At 39.0% G+C, this 20,344-nt stretch overlaps 3 protein-coding genes across 3 annotated transcripts; 1 reads left to right on the top strand and 2 right to left on the bottom strand.

Annotated features, from left to right (window-relative positions):
* Positions 1-2,867: 2,867 nt before the first annotated feature.
* Positions 2,868-11,162, bottom strand: LOC110061596 (alanine--glyoxylate aminotransferase-like). Its single transcript, XM_020768430.2, has 10 exons — positions 10,394-11,162; positions 9,255-9,319; positions 8,616-8,716; positions 8,187-8,342; positions 6,909-7,004; positions 6,750-6,819; positions 6,342-6,437; positions 5,024-5,109; positions 4,338-4,383; positions 2,868-3,969 (listed from the first exon to the last, which is right to left on the bottom strand). The coding sequence occupies exons 1-10, from the start codon at positions 10,845-10,847 to the stop codon at positions 3,865-3,867; spliced, it is 1,275 nt and encodes a 424-aa protein (XP_020624089.1). The 5' UTR covers positions 10,848-11,162; the 3' UTR covers positions 2,868-3,864.
* A 1,286-nt stretch (positions 11,163-12,448) lies between these two features.
* Positions 12,449-15,930, bottom strand: LOC110061595 (protein arginine N-methyltransferase 9-like). The gene has a single exon (XM_020768429.2). The coding sequence runs from the start codon at positions 15,928-15,930 to the stop codon at positions 13,465-13,467; it is 2,466 nt and encodes an 821-aa protein (XP_020624088.2). The 3' UTR covers positions 12,449-13,464.
* Positions 15,931-16,211: 281 nt separating this feature from the next.
* On the top strand, positions 16,212-20,317 carry LOC110061599 (cilia- and flagella-associated protein 95-like). Its single transcript, XM_020768432.2, has 6 exons — positions 16,212-16,344; positions 16,896-17,007; positions 17,762-17,889; positions 18,517-18,585; positions 19,206-19,266; positions 19,674-20,317. Exons 1-6 carry the CDS (start codon positions 16,226-16,228, stop codon positions 19,857-19,859), a joined length of 675 nt encoding a protein of 224 aa, XP_020624091.2. The 5' UTR covers positions 16,212-16,225; the 3' UTR covers positions 19,860-20,317.
* Positions 20,318-20,344: the final 27 nt, after the last annotated feature.

Below are 20,344 nucleotides of genomic sequence, written 5' to 3'. Positions count from 1 at the left end.
CTGTTTGATTTATTCGATTACAGCACCTACAGAGCTCAAGCCACATACTCAAAAAGAGAACAGAATTCTGACCGGAACTGACATTTGCATTTTCGCTATAAGGTACTTTTTTTTTTTTTACTGTAAATTCTCCGTGCAAGCAACTTTTAGATCTCTTGAAGGTCTGTTGGTGATTTGGTCGAGCGGCTTTAGTTACAAATCAATTAGAGGGTATTCTCGGGAGGGAAAACAGCGTTAAAGATCTTATTTTATAGTCCAAGCATGTAGCGCGCCTAGGGCGGATCCAGGATTTGATGAAGGGGGGTTCGGAGAATTTTCCGTCGAAGGTGGACCCTTCTAAGGGGTCCGAGGCATGCTTCACTCCCCCCCCCCCTCCCCCCGCCAAGACTTATTTAGGTTCTCGGAATCCTAATTTAAAGCGTGTTGACGGATGACTGTGGTTGTTTAATATCTTTGAAATCATCTCTGTTTTGAGCTACGCTTATAAATTAGATATTTGCAATAATGCTTACCCTCCTGATGACGTAGGAACTAGCCGACCGAAAAAAGCGATTAATTCGCTGCTGCCTTTTTGACACAACTCACGGACCTCAAATTAAACCCTGAATCCTAAGAGAAAAGTGGTTTTCCTTGGGCTTTCGTGCGCCGCTGGCAATCGAAATCTTTGTGAACGATTACACAACACAATGGTGAGCTGATTAACAAAGAGGCTCAGCTTCTGGCCTAAGCTACGGCGCTTAACATGTGACATCTGTCGATAGAAAAACTGTCACTTTTGGCGCCATGTAGAATTTGACAGAAGCATGAATCACGTGTTATTTTACCAAATAGACAAATAAAAAAAGAAAGTGCTTAAATAAAACGGATTTTAGGCATTTAAAACCAGGAAAAGACTCAATATGATTTTCACGCTTTTCAAGCTAGTCCTTTTTTCAGAAGATAAAATATTTGTTAGCGATGTTTGCCCACAAAGGTTCTCGTCAGAAACGGCGCGTATTTAAGCAATCTTTCATCTCATTTAGGGGGTTCGACCGAACCACCCCTGGATCCGACCCAGCGCGCCAATCAATCACATATATTTCTCCGAAGGGACTGTTTTTAGCGGGCTCTAACTCTGCCGGCTAAAAGAGACAGGTTTTCGGTGCGGAGCGGGGTGGGGGGGGGGGGGGGGGGGAAAGAATGATTTTTTTTCCGCTCTTGGGTAAAGCTAACGAACAACCACTAGATGTACAGTGCTCAAAGAGCCCAGTTTTCTCTACTTCACCACCCTCGACACCCTCGCCACTCTCCACCCACGTCACTCTAGCATTGCCATCCTCGTAAAAGTGGAGAGGGCGGCAATGGTGACCAAGGTTAAAAGGGTGGCCGGTGGCAAGGGTGGGTTTCAAGGGTTCGGAGGATCTTGGCTAGCTTGGCCGTGAGATGTCAAATGTTGTACTCAGTCTTATAAAACTCTCTCAGGTACGGAGGTAAGAGAAATTAAAAAGCCTTCCAATTGCTGGTCGCGAGTCTCTTCTTTCATCATCAGTAACAGGGGTTTAAGGTCACTCCTCAGTATTGCATTGCGCATCCCTACTTGCGCATAATTTCACGCGTAATTAGCGCGCGCGCATTAAAAATTGGCGGCTTTTTCTTTACGGCTGGACCTCGCCAGAGAGGTAAATCGTCATTTTCTCGCAAACGAGTATGGTGACCTATCATTTTTTTTCTGTTATTTTGAATTGAGTAATAAATTTCTCTGTGTAAAATAAATATGGACCAATTCTCAGTGTAGAACAAAAAACAATCGTCGGAAACGTGAATTTAGCAAGCAGTTGTGACAACATGGTGCTATTATAAGGATTTATTGGGTATAAACAAGGTGCTGTTGCTCCTAAATGAACATGGGGACCTTTCATTTTTATTTCAAAATTTAAGTTCCTATAAGATACACAATCAATAGGCAAAGTTTCACAACTGAAAATCTCAGTGCAGGTTCTATTTCAGTGGAATGACCTTAAAGAGTATTACCGGCAGCGAGGGTCGGGAATTCCACGTTATTGTGTGCGGAAACACTTTTACGCTACTTTAACGGAAATGTGGCGGATTTTAGCGCCACCTTTAGTATATGAAAGCAACGATCATCCATTTTAAGTTGATTCTGAAAGCTAAGATCAAGCGCAGGACGGTAGCTAACCGAGGCACTTGCCACGGTAAACATTTTGAAGTCATTATCCTGCAAGAGGCTCTGTTTCAGTTAAAAAAAAAAAAAGATTTGAAAAAAAAAAATTGTGACAGTGGCGAGGTAACCATCCAAGAGTATGCATACTATGCGAAGGGAAGCTGTCTAACTGATCGGACAACTCGTCCTCAAACCCGTATTCTTCCGGCGGTCAAAAGCCGAACGCCACGCAAATTGTAGGTTCGATATAAATACAAGGAGTTTTTATTTAAGAATAGAAAACATGCACCGTGTTTCTATCGAGTTTTAGTATAAATCTACTAGCGTTCTACATATCACGAACGCCGTTCGCTGATTGGCTACGCTACTCACTATCTATTCTGTGATAGATAGTGAGTAGCCTAGCAATGAACGCTTGTTAACGAACTGGCGGCCGCGTCTTTGTGCGTTTGAAGTTTCTGTGATGAGGATTTAGATAAAGTTTTGAGCGACTGGTAGATTTATACTAAAACAATTACATTGTATTCGCTCTTGATAGTTGACTTGGGCTGCACCCTCGTCAACTATCACGCGATAGAAATCGAGATCAGTGCATGTTTAATAGAAATACGATTTTAAACATAGCAGCGTGCGTATTTTCTTTGGGCTATTTTCTAAATAAGTATACAGAGCGAGCTCTATGACTCAGGTGTTAAGAACACTTACACACATCAAACACTCAAACTTTATTTGCAACTTACAGAACACTGAAATTTTCAGAGTGAACATGTTGAGTTTAAATAAGAATACCATCTATTTCCTTACCAAGGTTAATCTTACTTGTGATATAAAATAACCTTCACCTTGTTACTAAATGGATGGCGAAGCTATGATACTCGAAGTAACTTCTAAATAGTCCTCGCGACGCTTAGAATAACATGTCCAAAATTGAAAACATCACGAAATCCCAAATATTTACCAACAAAAAACGCCTGACCCGAAAGTAATTCTCAAGGCTTTCATATAAATTCTCAATTACTTGGGTTTATATCTACAGACTTAAGAATTAGAACCGCTATCTAAAATTTACAGCATATAAAACAAGAACAAATCAAAAGTACTGCTTAAAAGCTTTCGTTTGAATGCCTCCATATGTACTATGGTTTAATTCATAGCCTCAAAAGTTAGCACCACCCCGTGCGACGTAACAAAAAGTACCACAAGAACGTTAACATCTGAATGGCTTTCTCTTAAACGGTTTCTTTTTAGAATTTTATCGTCAAACTTCAGGAAAATTAAAACGAACCTTTGCAGTCGCAAAAACCACTCTGAGTTCAAGGCCACGCAGGCATTTTTCCCTCTCAAAGTGTGGCAGGTTTATTATTTTAGTTTCAAAATTCAATACCGTTCTTATTTTACAATATAAATGACTGTAAATCACGTAAGAAGAATTCTAAAACCTATTGTTTACGTGAACCCTTTTTTATTCTACACATTTTATTCCACAAATCTAAAAGTGTTTTCTCAATTTCCACCATCCATTCGTATTCAATTAGCCAGATTAATTCCTTCTTCTAGATGAAATCAACTGAAGTGAAATTTCTAGTCCGCTACTAAACCATCCAAAACAGTTGCATTAATTTCCGCTATTTAAATTGCCTTTAGAGGCCAAATGTTCTATTTTACACCAGTGACGATTCAGTCACATTTTCGAAGCCGGAACTTTAGGAACGGCGTTGGACATCTTCTATTGCCTCTTTGAAAAGACGCAAGAACGTGTCCACATTTTCGGTGTACGAGTTATGTCCCATGAATCCTACACGCCACACCTAAAGAATCAAAGGAAACGGTTTGGTTAAAGTTTAATACCTCCAGATTATTATATGGTTGTGTCTCACAAGGACGGAAAACTACCGAATTCACATGTTTTTTGGCTGAAATCGACAATTACCGCGGTCTTGATTTTCCCATTTAGACCGACATCTAGACTGGTTTACATTTTGCGGTGAAAAAGTTGCAAACTAAGATATAACAATATTGACTAATTTCTTCTAAAAATATTAAAGGAAGTGCCAAATAGCCCGGTGAGAAAAAAAGTAAAGAGGATGCGCAACTTTGGCAGATTTTGGTTTTAATAACTTTGCGTATTTTTACCGTTGAACCTAATATAAATGGAAACTTTAAGGTGCCGACTTACCTTTCCAACTGTAGGGCCCATACCACCAACAATTTCTAGCTTGTACCTAAAAGGCAAATAGACACAAACCACCTCTTTAACAAGGACTAAACTCAATTCATAAATATGAAGTGTACTGTTAAGTTATTGAAGTACAAAAAGAAAAAGAAAGAAAAAAAAAAAAACACCTCATTTTCTGCGATTCTCTACGCGATCCACTTATACTATAATGTAAGAAGGGGTACATACTGGATAGCGGTAATTTTAGTTTAATTTTTCACGTGCTTTAGGGAGCTTTAAGGGCGAACGGCAAGCAAAGTTTGGAAAGCGATCGAGGTGAGTAGCATTTACTTTTTTTTCGGTGGGGTGGGTGGGGGGGGGGGGGGGGAATACTGTGCGTATATACAGTAGAATCCTGATTTCTCGAACCCTCATTTTTTTGAACCTCCCAATAACTTGAACCAAAAGTCTTTCCCTCTCCTCAGTCAAACACTGTAATTTTACCCCCACTTTCTCGAGCTCTCCGATTTTTGGAATTAATTTTCGTTTTCCTTGGAGGTTCGAAAAATCGGGATTCCACTGTAATCAAAACAGCATGCATCTCATTGAATAACCTTAAGCTTATACTAGCAGTTTATGAGTTAAGCTTATGTCTCTATGATCTACCAAGGAAGGTGTTTATTTTACACATAGTTTATCTTGCTCACTTTTTCATAAGATATTCTGGGACAGCTTTCCAATCTGGAAATCCTTCCGGGATTTTAACACTTGTTACTGTTGGAAGACGATGAGCCTATAAAATAGGGAATTGATTAGAATTTGACAACAATTTAATAAAAAAAATATCTATGAGATTATCCATCCAATAACTATTCGAAATATGTCTTTGGGTAGTTTCAGTAAACATCCATGCCTCCCCCACCAAAGAGATTTTTTCCAACAGCCCCCCACCCCTCTGGAAATTCCAATTAAACTTAATACATGTCTTTAAATTTTCTGGTCTTAGAGAAGCCCCCATCCCCCAGGAAATTATAATCCCTTCTGTGGGGGGAGTATGGATATTTTCTGGTGCTGCACATTATGAATTACCATAAATCCTCGAATTAAGTCCCCCCCCCCCCTCGAATAAGTGCCCCTCCTATTGGCCAAAATTTAAAACAAGCACCCCCTCCCTTCCCCCCCCCCCCCCATTTTGTGGACGAGTAATGAGACAACAGAGGATGTATAGTTTTCGTCATGTGGTATTAGATTTGTACATTGTTTCAGTTTGTGAACATGTTTAGTGAACATGTTGAACTTTAGGATCAGCTTTTTATGTGAATAAACAGCTTATGTTGGTGTTCACACGTAGGTGAGGTATTAGTAAGCACCCCCCTGAATAAGTACCCCCCCTCGAATAAGCGCCCCCCCCCGTCTTCTCCTAAATTTGAATTAAGCGCCCTGAGGAAGCGTACCCCTCAAGATTACATTAGTGAATTGATTATTTGAATATTGAACCTGCTAGTCAGTTCAAGAATGAAATAATGAATTGATTATTGGAAAATTGAACTCACTAGTCGTTCCAAGAATACAGCTAATGGGTTTAATGTTCAAAAAATCAATTCAATATTTATTTTTGAAATGACTAGTAAGTTCAATATTCAAATACAGTGAAACTCCACTCCACGGACACCCGCTTAATAAGGACACTCCCTTATGATGGACAGTTTACAGTTTTCTCTGTCCTGACAACTAAAATGGTCATATATTTTCTCTTAAATTAGCCCACTTAATCCGGATAATGCAGACACCACTGCATGTCCCTTTGCTGTCCATATTACCGGAGTTCCACTGTAATAAATTCATTATTGAATTCTTGAAACGATTAGCAGGTTCAATATTCAAATAATCAATTCATTAAATGTAATCTTGAGGGGCACACTTCACTTGGTTTGACCACAACCTTGAAAGACTTTGAGAAAGTCTTAGATTAACCAATTGCCACCCTTACTAATTAAAAAGAAAGAAATGTCGAAGCATTTTTACCTTATCTTTAACAAACATCTCCAGTCCCATCTTCTCAAGTCCAGCCCAGAGATGTTCAATGGTGTCATGATGTCTTTTCCAAGAATTCTCAAGTCCCTAATAAGAAGCAAAAACACTTAATATTAACAAATAGTTTGTATAATAATTCTCACTGACAATTTCACAACTGCATCGGGTATTTTTTATCCAATGTATGTTTTAATCAATTGATGAGGTTAATTGAGTGCAAATAATTCAATCAGAACTGAAACTTTAAAAAACAAAACATTGATTTAAAGTATTTATTGTTAAGCTTGGTTTTGTTATAAACATTAAGGCAAGAAGACATCTCTTGTCCTGACTGAGTGGCTATCTGAAACATGCCAATTAAATTTCACACACTGCAAGTCCTGAACATCAATTCTGTACCTCTTCTGCAAGCAAAGCCAGGCTTTCTCTCAGTGCATAAACCAGATTAATTGCTGCAGTATGGTGGTACCTAAACACAAACAGCAAAACGGAAATAAAAAGTTAAAAACTTACCAAAGATACCTAACCAAATGTAAAAAATTGCTAAAAATGTCTCACCTTCTTGGGTCCTCATCACAGCCCCAGTAGTTCCCTAGTTCAATCATGTCCAAGTAAAATGATGGTACTTTAGTTCTCCGGCTGTTTATCTTAGCCCTAGAAGTGTTAACGCAGCAAAGTTAAGGACATTCACTTTAATTGTTTCTGCACATCCTTACTGCGCACGCAAATTCGCACCCCACATCATGCATGAGCAAGTACACTAAGTTCTGAAATGAACCATGATACGGCAGATGGCCATTGCTATATAGCTAATGCCTGGATTTAATGATCTTGGACGTTCAGTAACCCTTATTTTCCTTTCCAGAAACAGATTTTATTTACAACTATCTCCACATTGTCCATGAATGAACAAAAAAAATCACTGTGGGAAGTTAAAAAAATTTCAAGATTTCTGTCCACAGGACATTGAATCCTGCCATCTTGCAACTGCAAGGAGCCTGAAGCTACATGTATGGTCGCTAAATGCGAATGTGTTCTTTAAGGAACCTCACCAGTTGACTAAATTCACTTAATAGGTCCACTTGAACAATATTTAGCAGAGAACATTTCACTTCAAAGTTCCAATTACACTACTTTTGGGCTTACAGACACTGTGGCCTTATTCGTTAATGAAACCAAAGTTTTTCAGATTTAGGATGTTCTTCCAGGCATGTTCTCTCCAAAACAAAGTCGGTGACCCCCCATTTTCTTACATTTCATTTTCTGACATAAATAACTCACCATCTTACAGTGGTAAAAGTCTAAGAAAAAAATCAAAGTTGGAAAATTTTCGCACGTACGTCCTTATAAATCTTCACTTGGCTCCCTTGGCTCCCTTATAATTTAACCCGCTGACTTAGATGCTAACCATTGGGGCAATGCTTTGCAGATCATTCCTAATATCCCTTCTTTTTAGATTGTGAACTCTCGGCCAGCTTTATTCATGAGGCTTTGCAGGATGATTTTTGCCAAGAGATAAGATCATGAGATTTACAATTTAGCTACATGTAAATCTTAGTGACTCTCATTCAAAATAACTGAGATAATAATTGGAGATGTGTATACCTGGTGACCCAGATAATTTAGTTGTGGCCGTTAAAGCAGCAGACTAGAATTCTTACCAAGGCAATAACAGAAAAAGATGCATCTTATATTGAATACAGATTTATTTTTTTTCTCAATGCCTGGCCACTGTCAGGAACTCAAAAGAGATATCAAATAAATTCAAAGTTTTTACCAAGGTAAGTGCCTCTGTTAGCCTGTTACTAGCTATAGCTATGGCCCTGTTATACTCACATGGCTCTGGGGCTGAATGTAATTGGTGCGATTCCAGGAGGTGAGCCAAGACACTTTTGGGAGCCTGAGTAGACACAGTCCAGGTCCCAGTCATCAGTGAGGAAAGGTGTTCCACCAAGGGAAGCAACAGTGTCCACAATTATTAAGCAATTATGCCTGTAATTGAGAAAATTTTAAGTTGAATCCTTACAAAGAAAACTGAACAACCAAATTAAAAGTTATGACCAAGGGTACATGACCATACTAACTGATAAAATTTTAATTTTTTTCATTCTTAATCTCTAAATTTAGCTTTCATCTTAACTTAGAAGTCTAAACTGGCAGGAGATTCCCTCTCAGTTAGAAATTTAATTATGACAGTGAAATGTTTATTCAAAAAGTTACAATTCATAAATATAATTGCTGTCAATTTTTCCTCATTACACTCACTTGTGGCATAAAGCTCCAAGGTCATCCATTGGTTGACATATTCCTGAAGAAGACTCACTGTGAACGATGAAAAGCACTGATGGCTTGTGTTCTTTGAGACCCTTAAAAAAAATAAAATATAATGTTAATAACTAATCAAAACTTAAATAATGAATAAATGAATGTATGACTGGGTAGTAAATCAAGTGGTGGTGAATGGTTCCCATTAAGTTCCCTGGAAATTTTGCCGCAGATCTCAAAAATCTTGGTTTCCTTTCTGATGAGTCTGAAGGCATTGTTTTTCTGTGTTTTTTTTTCAGTCTCTGAGTCTAAGATCATCATTTAGTTAAGTGTCACTCACAGATTTTAAAATAAGTGTGTTGGTATCTTGTTTTGCCAACTGTCACCATTGATCAATCAAAATTAACATTAACAAGTCATAAATTCTTTAGAAGTTTTAAAACATTTTAGGTTAGATCTGGCTCTGCTTTCAATGAAAAAGAAACTAATAGACAGGAAATTTCTTATTCTATTAATATTATTGAAAGTTGCTAAAAATCATCAGCATTCGGATGAACTGTTTGACCAATTGTATCGATTTTGCTAACTGATCTGGATCATGCAGAAAACTGAAAAATAGTCAAAAAAATGAAATTTCACCTGTTCAATTTCATCACGAGTGTAGTATTCTCCAGGTGACTTTTCAAGGACTCGTACATCACATCCTTTTGAAGGAAACACATGTTGCACCAAATTAAAAACATTGATCATTCATGGCAGAAGTGATTTACTATGAATGCCCAAAAACTTGCAATGTGTTGTTTTGGAAAAAATCCATACCCCCTCCCTTAAATTAGGGCTTTTTGCTTTGAGCCCCTCATCCATCTGAAAATCCCAGTTTTGATTCATACTTTTGTTTGAAAATTTCTAACAACCCTCCTTGGGATGGGTATGGATATTTTCTGGAACCATACATTTAAAAGCAAATGCTGTTTATAGATTCCCAGTTAGTTTCTTTCTTTTTAAACTGTAACCCTTAAAAAGTTTGTTTATAAAAAAAAAAAGGAAACAAAAGACTGCCTACTGCATATCTTAATTTTGTTTTCAGTCAGAAAAATAATGAACTCTTCTCATCAGCCAACCTTGTTTATGGTCTGATTATGTGAAAGATAATAAAATTATTACAAATAATTCTCAAAAATTATGAAATAATAATGGCTCTGGCAAAAAAACAGTTGTTGTTATTAAATAAAGTATTTGACAAAAGTTTCTGAGAAAGTTTGGTGTTACCATAGAAATGCAATGGAGATCCCCTTCACCCACGGATGTAGGGTAGGAGGGAAACTTGATTGCTTTATAACGATTTATCATTAACTGTGCAGTTTATAATCTCTCCGTGGGGCGCTTGTTGATGTTTCGCTAGGCTGAGAGCGCTCGTCCCATCGAATGTACTAAACGTGAAACGTGTCATCGCTAGTAGTGCAATAGGAATCTGACAGTGGAGAGGACTTCAGGATGTAGTGTACGATGTTATGTATAGTACAAAGTTCGAAAGAAAAAGAAACTTTGGATAATTTCCATTGTAATTGTTTGCGCATCAGGAAATGTGTATTCAGGTTGGGGAGATCGCGCGCCAAAGTATCCAGACTACGGGATGACGCTAGTGTGTAAATTTGGCACGTTGACAGCCATTCATGAGCAATCTTTAAAATTTAGAAGAAATATGCAAGGACTTCACAGAATATCATGGATGAATTCACGTTAAAAGTGACATTTTCATGCTGATTTCTGATTCTTACCTTGCCGCTCGGCAATTTCGCGAGCCCTCGAACCCCACATTCCATTAACACACACTAGAATGCGTTCTCCTCGTTCGACAAGGTTCATGATCGAAGCTTCCATCGCCGCATGTCCCGCTCCAGTGATAGCGAGAGTGTAGTCGTTATTCGTCTGAAACACGTACTTCAGACCTGCTTTCGTTTCGTCCATTATGTGATGAAAATCCGCCTGCAGATGGCCCAGAAGCGACATCGCAGAAGCGTTGTATATCCTCATCGATGGATTCGACGGGCCAGGCCCAAAAAGAAGCTTCGTGGGCACTGTCAGAGGCACCAGCAATTCTTCCGGTGGTGGAACTTTTGGCTTCCATTCCTCTGCCAACTTGGCTGTGGCTGTCGAAAGCGCCCTTAATTCGAATCGGAGAGGCCCTCGAGCCGCAACTCCAAAGAGTCTAGCAAATTTCGTAAGGCTCATTTTTCTGCACTTCGTATATTTCGTTCTACGTGTACAACTCCGAGTAGTAGTATCCAAATAGAGAAAATACCGGTTGGACTGTTTATAAACAGAATTAACACGTGATCAACAGGGCAACAAAGGCAGCAGTTTGCATCATAACAAACCAGACGAACGGGTTTTAGGATGAGAGTTTGGCACGTACAAGTTCGCAAAAAATATATTTTTCAACTTTACGTCAGCAAGCACAGTTTAATTCTCCGAGCAGATCCTAATAAAAATGGCGGCTATTTAGAGCGTAGCGAAAAATATTGGGGCGATTGTGAAGAGACCATTGGCGACATCATCGTTGTGGTCTATGTGGACTTTGCTACTGATACATCACAATAGAGGACGTGGGCGTGTTTGGAGGTGTGTTTCTACGCACGAATACAAAATTACTTCCTACTTTCAATTTCGCCCTTCCGATTCGTGTGAATCGGCAAAACTCCACTGCAAATTGTAAAAATGTGAAAGTGCATATTCCATCAACAATCCTTACACCGTGATCAAGCGACAAATTCAGTCAAGCGGAAACTTCGTACTGGTAGTTGACGTTAGTAATCCGGCGTAATGGCTCAAGACAATATTGCGCTCTCGAATAACAATGAAGTCGATCGAAAGCCCAAGTGAAATAAAATTGGCGCATTTCCGTGTGAAATTCTTTCACGCATTTCGCTGCATCATGTTGTAGTTTCCGCTTCTTTGAGGCATTAAGTGCGTCATGTCAGTCCGCGATCTACCGAAAATTCTCCCAACTTGTATTCTTTCATGTTTGGAGACGGAATTAGGCGACTTTTAGTACACTGGAATCCTTCTAATCCGAGCCACAAAGGGTTTCTTTAAATAAGAAATGATGTCCGAGCTTTTGTCCAGGCCTGAATAAAGTGGCCGTAATAACGAAGTGGCCGTATTAGATGACGAAGTGGCCGTAAGAACGAGGTTGCCGTATTAACGAGGTGGCCGTGTTAATGGGGTGGCCGTATGTAAGGGGTAGCCTTATGTATGGGATAGCCGTATGCATTGGGTAACTGTATCAACGGGTTCGCCGTATGCATGGGGTAGCCGTAAGAACGAGGTTGCCGTATTAAAGAGGTGCCCGTGTTAACGGGGTGGCCGTATGTAAGGGGTATGTATGGAGTAGCCGTATGCATGGGGTAACCGTATGAACGAGTTAGCCGTATGTATAGTGTAGCCGTAAAAACGGGGTAGCTGTATGAAAGGGGTAGCCTTATGCATGGGGTGGCCATACTATACTGGTGTTTTTCTTGTCATGACCATGAATTGTAGTGTAGCAAGCCTCATTCGGTCTGCCAGCAGACCAAATGACCAGATTAACGGGGTTCCAGAGTACTAAAAGTCGCCTAATTCCGTCCCCAAACATGTAAGAATACAACTGGGGAGAATTTGATTGAACTCAATTATTATTATTATTATTATTATTTATTATTATTATTATTCATTATTATTATTATTAATTATTATTATCATTACTATTATTATTATTATTATTATTATTATTATTGTTAGTATTATTATTATGAGTGAAGAGAAAAAAGAAATTGAAACCAAGCCAGGTCATCTGCAGCTACAGTGTTTTACATGTTTATTAAGTGATAATACTGATCTGTGATTACATGTACAACAAAAGTGCAAAATGTGATACCCCTGAGTGAGATCCCCTAACTGGAAATGCAAAATTGTCAAAAGCCCACTCTCATTCCCAGAGCCGCCAGACCCTCTTAGTTGACGGGGGCCTTGGCACAAGGAAATTGATTGCTAAATTCTTGGACTAATGTTTTCATTTATTCAGGAAAAAAACCAAAACAGATTTTTACTGATTCAGAAAAAAGAGATTGTCACTAATTTGCCACTTGTTTGCTTCCAGAAAGTGTCCACTGGTTGATCTCTAAATTAAACCATTCAATAATTACAACAACTACAGACCTTACGGAAGTTTATAACTGGCTTACAGAAAGACTTCTTAGTTAAAACAACACTAACAAAACATCTGAATACCACTTCCTGCCAGTAATTCTGTTTTAAGTTCTCTACTGTTAAAATCTGTTAACGTCTTTAGGTGCACTAACTGAATAGTCTGAGTTAAAGATACACGTTCAAAAAGCTTCAAGAAAACAAAAATCCATAATCAACACACACAGGTCGGCAAAAGGTTGTTTACATTTTTGTACAATTCGCCGCAAAATTTCCAGAAATTTAGTAGGGAATTTCCATTCAAAAAGAGTATCTTCTATTTTCCACCAAAGAACTCACCATTGTGGTTAAGCCATGAAATTTGGCACAGCCTGAGAAGTCAAAAGGAGTTAGAACTAATGCAAAAGGTGCATAGCAGGTAACAAAAATGCAAACTTACATTGGTAATAGCTGAGCAAACAAACAGGACCACCTTTTCAGAAGTTTCTTCGCTCACATAATAAAAGTTGTGTTTCGTTTGCATCATATCCCAACTGGAATATTTTACAGAATTTTTTGATAAATCAAGAATAACCCAAAATCCCTGTGCACTGTCTAATAGTCTGAAGTAATGCCTTTCTTATATTTAACACTAGTTTGATGTGTGCTAGACAGTGTATTTAAATCAATTCTTGATTGGAGTAACATCAATGAAGATGCTACTGCTTACACATGATGCTGAAATTAGAAGTTCTTGACCAGCTTCTACAGTTACTTCCTCTTTCAACACGATGACAGCTTGTCTCCAGTGCGATTCAGCGTAAGCCCCACCATGTGTTGACAGTGAGTGGTGATTGTCAAGATGTAACATAAACCAGTATGGAATAGCATGTATCCTCCCAGAATTTGTAGCTTTGACTCTTTGCTGAGAGTGAGTTTCAAGTAAGGAGAGCACCTTGTTTTCATCATCAAACTGCTCCATGAAATTCAGACTGAAAAGAGCAACATGGTCTGTGATTGCTGAGAAAGGAAGTGTTGTAAGGTCCACATCTATGTGAGTTGTTACTTGAAACTCATTGATAAACTGTGCGATGTTGAGTCCAAGTGTATTGTCTTGGCTCACAATGCGACAGTTAGCAAACAAGAAGGGCGATTCAATACACATGCAGTACAAAGTGAATCCCATAGGAATAATCTGGAAACTCTGTGGTCTCAGTAAACATCCTCGAGCAAACACAATATCTTCAACAACTTGCTGGCGAATGATTCCCGACGGTTCCACTGTGTCACTGACAAGAATATCCCACTTCCTTCCTTCTTTGGCAATTTCTTCAAGTTTACTTGGACTACTTTCAATGACTGGTGGTAGATTGTTTCCATGCAAAATGCATTTTATCCATGCAGCATTGTGAGGATTTGTCACTAGGACATGACCAGCTTTGCCTCGAGAAGCAAAAAGAGAAGACAGAGCGGGACCGTAGGTGATGTCAATAATGTTACCGGTAGGTTTCCCGCTGGCGTTGTCATTATTAGCAGATGCATGTAGACCAGGTGTCACAGACTTCACAGCTCTACAGATAACTTCATCATAGAGGTCATTAAAGGCATTGTCATTCAGTCTTCGCATGTAAGAAGGTGGAATGATTATAACTTCACTGTTACGCTCATTGTTTTTAGTCAAAGAGCTGTTCCTTGTGGAGGCAATTTCTTTGTGTGCTAGTGTACATGTAACACTGTTACGAGATTCATTACCTGTTGTTGTTTTAATGTCACTTAAATGTAACTTCAAACATTCTTGGGAAAGTTCTCCATGAATGGACATCAAGTCTCCCATTGAAACTTCCAGTTTACCAGACAAATTTCCAGCACTTGAGTAAACAGGGAAAATTGCCTGCTCCCAACAGAGAGAGTCATCATTGGGGCCAGTGGAAAGAGTAATTTCTTCATCCAGTCGCAAATCAAACCATGCTGATATAGCATCCACCCGACCATTACAGGTTGCAGGGATTTCAAAACTTATGTTTCTCTCCTTATTCAAGCTACTTGGATTGTTGAAATCATACTCTGTAACTTTGAAAGGGCATGACAGAGCTTTGAAACCACCTCTAAGCCTGTTCAAGCATTCTGTGTTGTACGGTTCCAACTGATCTAGAATACTTCCAGACGATGCCGTTTCTGACTTTTGTGCCATTAGTTCTGCTCCTATGCTACACTCAGGAAACATGTTCATTCCATTAATTATTGGTTTGCTCCTGGTTTGATGTCTGATGTCATAACACATAATTGCCATAGCATAAACAACTGCACCACCTGGTATGACCTTTGAAACAGGCTTTGCATTTGAGTGGTGCAAGTCATCTGTGGAAGGCATAAGCAGGTTAGCCCAGGCATGTTCCACAGTGGCAAGAATTCCTTCACCGAGAAGTCCACAATCTAATGTCTCGGTTACTACAAGAGAAACCTGCTGTGGAATATCGTCACCTACTTTCATCTCAGTTGATTTCTTGTGTATGGTGTGGACTAACTTCTCCATTTTATTTGCTTTCAACACATCCAGACCCATTTCATACATGGTCTTAGACATTTCACAAGCATAGACCTCTTTTGCCCCGCTCTGAACAGCAAACATACTTAAAATTCCAGTGCCGCTTCCAATGTCTAAAACGACATCGTGCCCTTGGCTTATGGCCTTAGCAATTGCCTGCTTGTAAGCCAAGTTCCTTTTCTTGTCATTTAACATTCTAAAATGCCATCTCTCGACCAACAGATTTGCGACGTTTTCAAGATTTTCTTTCGCTCTGATACTCCCAGGATTGACTTGCAACGCACGTCTAAAACACGACGCAGCTTCGTCGGTGATTCCGGCCTTGATCAAGCTTGCACCCGTGTTTACGAGTATGTTTTCGCTTCGTGGGTAGAGCTTCAAGGCTTCCTGCAGGCAAACCATCAGTTTATCTAGCTCGCCATGACGTTCAAGTATATCGGTCCAGTGGCGCAAAGCGATGATGAAGTCTTCCTCTAACACTTCTTTTGAGGAAGGTTCCACATTGGCGAGAAACACCAAATGCGCCAACGCATCTCCATACCTTTCGCGTCTGAGGCAGTTCTTGGCAGCTTGAAAATGCTGAAAATAACGCGAGTTCGCTTCCATTTGAAATTTTAAAAAATATTTCGTACCATCAAGATCCTATACTTCTAAGTTATCTGGGCGAATAGCGAAGATTTCTTCCAGAGAAAATAAGAGAAAGTATGGAAGGACGTTGGAAGGAGCACATATGCCGCCATTTTTCTTTTTCTTTAGGGATGATCAGCTGCTAAACTGCGGGCTCCGTTTATGAAAGCGAGGCTAACGTGCTGCGTTGCCATGGATATTGTGTAAACTCTGAAAAAGACTCTACATTGTTTCAAAATCGTGTAAACAGAGGAAGCATTTACACCATACGACCATGTCGGCGTCGCATCCGAATCCACTTGCTTTTATTCCCGATTATGTGGAAAGAAAAGGATCTCTTTTCTTACGATCCGATCACATGGATTATGGCAGACCGACTCTTGTGTCGAACTGGTCAGTATAGAAACATTTCGTTCGATCTGTTTCGGTGGCTTGCCGTGGCCACTTGTCCTTATTGTGTTTTAGCCATAAACAGTACTCTTGATCCTGTCTTCGTAAAAGGCAAATAAAACGTTATACCTCATTTTCTTGATTCAGTTCAGTCAAAAAAGTTCATCTTCATGAAATCGTATTGTTTTTTGAGGCGGTATGTATTCCAGTGGAGTCAGACATAAATGCATGGGACGGTTCTTGCTCAACATTTAAATTCAACTACACATATACATGTAACAGTTACACTCTACTACCTAGAGTACGTATGCATTACATATTGGTGATTATTTACACATCGATAGGAGCTAGCAAAGTTTATTGTGGTCAAATGAATTCAACACAAACTCAAAATAAGTACTCTAGCCACTTGCAAAGCAAGTACAGCCGTGTGCATTACTCCCTCCAGGCATGATTTTCTATACTTAATTCATCAACTCTATTAAAGTATTTAGTTAACCAAGGAGAACTTAACAACCGGGTGAAAGAAATTTAACATTTCTTATGTCCTGTAGGCATCAAGCTAGGGAAGCTGAACCCAAAGACTATGACATCAAAGATTATCAACCTCAAAAGAGAAATCTCCATAATTCTACATACCATCGCATTGGAAATGTTACAGACGGGGTAAGTTCAAAGAACATAACTAGTTTTTAATGAAATAAATTGCTGCTCAGAATTGATATATGTCTATCCTTTGCCACCTTCTCGACACTCAGTGGCCTAATAGTAGAGCCTGTTCCAAGCTTGTCAGGTCAATGGGGAACATCAAAAAAGTGGGCAGGCAAAAGAAAAGTGAAGTGTCTGCAGTAAGTGACTTGGTAATCGAGTTTCAATAATTATTCACTCCTGGTTTGCATGTTAATGAGAAGCTAAATGTAAGTCACACTGCTGCTTGAACAGGCATCAGTTTAGGCTCACTAGTGGAGACAGCTCATATGTGGCATCCACAATCCAGCAAATACATGATGGGGAAATGTATATCAGTATACCAGCAACTAGATTCTGCAGTACACCACGAGGGTAATGGAGAGGATTCCTTTTTGGGAAAGGTGGGAGGGAATATATGAAACATAGACAGTCATACATGTACACATACATCTGCTTCAGTGGTTTGCAGACTTTGAGGTAAACCACAGTAGGATTCAAACCCCATGCAGGTCATGTGGGCACCTTGCACAAAACAAGCAACACTTCCCTAACCCATGATTAAAAATTTTATAAATAAATTAATATTATAATTTTACTACTTTAAACATTTTAAGGATCAAAGTACATGGACATGCATGTGTGAAGCTTGTGATGAGAAAAACAATGGTGGTCAATATAATTTTTATGATAGAAATGTTCTAAGTTTTTAATTTTTTTTTTTTCTCCTCAGTCTTTACCAGATACAACCAGTCATGATCAAATGGAACAGGCAGTGAAACTTAAAAGTGATTTTGAAACAAGGGATACTAGACGACAGATGGTAGACATGACCACTTTTAATAGCGTTAACTTTCAAAGGTAAGGTGTAAAAATTGAACCATATTCAACAATATATTATGGACATCTTAGTGGCATTTCACACACTTTTTGTGAGCTCCTGTTTCTACTGCATATTGATCTAGTTTCACTATAGTGACTGTTTACTGCTTATTTCATGGATGTAAATTTCATGGATGTAATATAATTTGAGTAAGGGTGCAGTCCACTACCTACATGTAACCGCGGTGAAAGAAGTATGTACTCTTCTTCACTGCAGGAATATTGTTAATTGCCACCAAGTTTTCCAACTGGAACAATATAATTATGTCAAATCTGTTCAGAACTTACTTCCTGACGAGACTAAAAATCATTGAAATAATGCAGGTCTCAGAATCTTTGGGAACTCAATGAATAAAAGAAATTTTGATAGTCAGACAAGCTCTTGAGAGTCTTGGGCAATTTGCATAATATTCAAAATGAAGGTCTCAAAATTAAATTATCTCAACAAATCTACATGCAGGTATGTCTACACTCCTAAATATAATAGCAAAAGCTGCATGCTGAATCAAATTATATGTAAATTATATTTAAAAAAATATGTGTAAAAGTACATAGGAGTACAAAAGGTATAATTTACCAATTGTGTGCATGAACTTGTCTTAACAGAGATACCGGAGCTCCAGAGAGAGGCTTTGGTAGTGTCCTCCCCAGGCATCAACCAGACCATGGAAAGAGGTGCAGTTGTACTTTAAGTTTTGCATAAATTATGTTGCTGTCTCTCCATATCCAGCAAATTAACTTATCATTTAGGCAGTTATACCCAGGACTCATGCAGTTCTAGCTGTCTGCTTTAGGTGTTTAGTTAAAGCGAAATTCAGTCAGGATCAGTGAGACAGCCATGCCCGGGTGCTAAGGGAGATGTCTGCCTTATGTGAATACATACATGTAGCTTTCTGCTTTTATTTGGTTGTTATCATTGAAAGGTTTTTGTTTCTCGAATAAACTAAGACAATCAAATAAAATGATCACCTTAAAACAAGATTATTTAACCAATCAGATATAAGTCGGTAACTAATTTATCAACTTATAAATTTAAATCCAAATATGAAGGATAAGTAATTTTATATGACGTGATAACTGATCTGGAATTCCCCCTCCAAATTATCCCTCAGGATCTCTCGGCTGAGAGGAACCACTCACATAGGTTTTAGACCCCTTAGCATTGAATGGCTTCATTCACTAAATATTAATAGTTAATATGTGTCTGGGATCTGTAGGCAGCAATATTTAAGAGAGCTTTTCTATTTATGAACTTAAGTAATTGGTTATAAATTTTAAGTATAATTACCTTGCAGGTATCTTGACACAACTTACAGAGTGGACTATGATTCCCCATATCCATATGAACAACAGAAGGTAAACAAATGAATGAATTCCTGCCAAGTAACAGCGCGCGCATGGCAAAGGCTTACAGTTGCGCGGGGGAATGTGAGCGAATAAGAAACAGCGGGAGATATTTGTCTCCAGTCCCTTTCAACTAAGAATTCCCTACTATTACATGTAACTCAGTGGTGTCCTCAGTTAAGTCAATGCTCGAATGGGCCAGAAAGCGCGTTAATCGTGTTTTAATGGGACTTGGAGACACTGAGTACCACTTTCTCCGGGTCATCAACTTGTATACCGATTCGTGTATTTTTTCCCTCGAACATCCATCCCAAAACCGGAAAAATTTATCCCAAGCATACTGAAACGCCACTCGCGAATAACAGCAATCTCGGGATTTTTGTCTTTCGTTGATGTTTGGTGTTTTGTTCTCCCCACAGACCCCTCCCCCAGAACCAGATCAGTCCGCGCTATGGCGGAGATGCCATTCCCAGTTTACGGATGTAGATGATTACAGGCGACACGGACAAAACACGTGGCATGACGAGACTGGAGTATACGCCAACTCCGCCTTACGAGATCAAGTCATAAAACCAGCAAATCCTATTCCAGAAAGACTTGCTTGAATTGTTTAGTATAATGTACTAGAGGAAGACCTTTTATTTCGAAAAACCGTCGAGTCATGTATTTTTGGCGAGTGGGACACCATAATTTCTACCGCTGTGACTTGCCAATGCCATTATTTTAGTTTAGTTTATTTGCGCTATCTCTGAATTTTTACCTACCAGATTTCGCTTGTTTTTGGGAAAATACTGAAACCTTTTCTAATCTTCCAGCCTTAGTCCTCACAATTTTAATATAAATCAATTGTATCTTATTCTGCAAGTTATTTCTTTTTACGGGATGAGCCTTTTTCATTCTCTACAGGAGTTTTTTTCTCAATCGAGTTTGAGAGGTTTAAGGGGATTACGATGCGCAGGGTTAGGCCACTCAGCCAACGAGGAAGTTCTCCGCTTCTGGGAATAGTTAGAGGGAGGGAGCCGTTAAGAAGGGTATCTCCTCCTTAATAAATGAACTGTAAGCAGTCTGTCTACATCTACTTACATGTACT

The sequence above is a fragment of the Orbicella faveolata genome, unplaced genomic scaffold, assembly GCF_042242905.1.
Source record: "Orbicella faveolata isolate gen_17 unplaced genomic scaffold, um_ofav_v1 contig_12, whole genome shotgun sequence".
Lineage (NCBI taxonomy): Eukaryota > Metazoa > Cnidaria > Anthozoa > Scleractinia > Merulinidae > Orbicella > Orbicella faveolata.
The sequence above is the reverse complement of the archived record's forward strand: the minus strand, read 5'-3'. Positions and strand labels throughout refer to the sequence as shown.

Coding starts and splice junctions, on each gene's coding strand:
- LOC110061595 (XM_020768429.2), bottom strand. CDS start 15,930: ATGGAAGCGAACTCGCGTTATTTTCAGCATTTTCAAGCTGCCAAGAAC.
- LOC110061599 (XM_020768432.2), top strand. CDS start 16,226: ATGTCGGCGTCGCATCCGAATCCACTTGCTTTTATTCCCGATTATGTG. Junction 17,008..17,761: donor TTGGAAATGTTACAGACGGG/GTAAGTTCAAAG, acceptor TTTTCTCCTCAG/TCTTTACCAGATACAACCAG. Junction 17,890..18,516: donor AATAGCGTTAACTTTCAAAG/GTAAGGTGTAAA, acceptor TTGTCTTAACAG/AGATACCGGAGCTCCAGAGA.
- LOC110061596 (XM_020768430.2), bottom strand. CDS start 10,847: ATGAGCCTTACGAAATTTGCTAGACTCTTTGGAGTTGCGGCTCGAGGG. Junction 8,717..9,254: donor CTCGTGATGAAATTGAACAG/GTGAAATTTCAT, acceptor ATTTTTTTTAAG/GGTCTCAAAGAACACAAGCC. Junction 7,005..8,186: donor ACATTCAGCCCCAGAGCCAT/GTGAGTATAACA, acceptor TAACACTTCTAG/GGCTAAGATAAACAGCCGGA.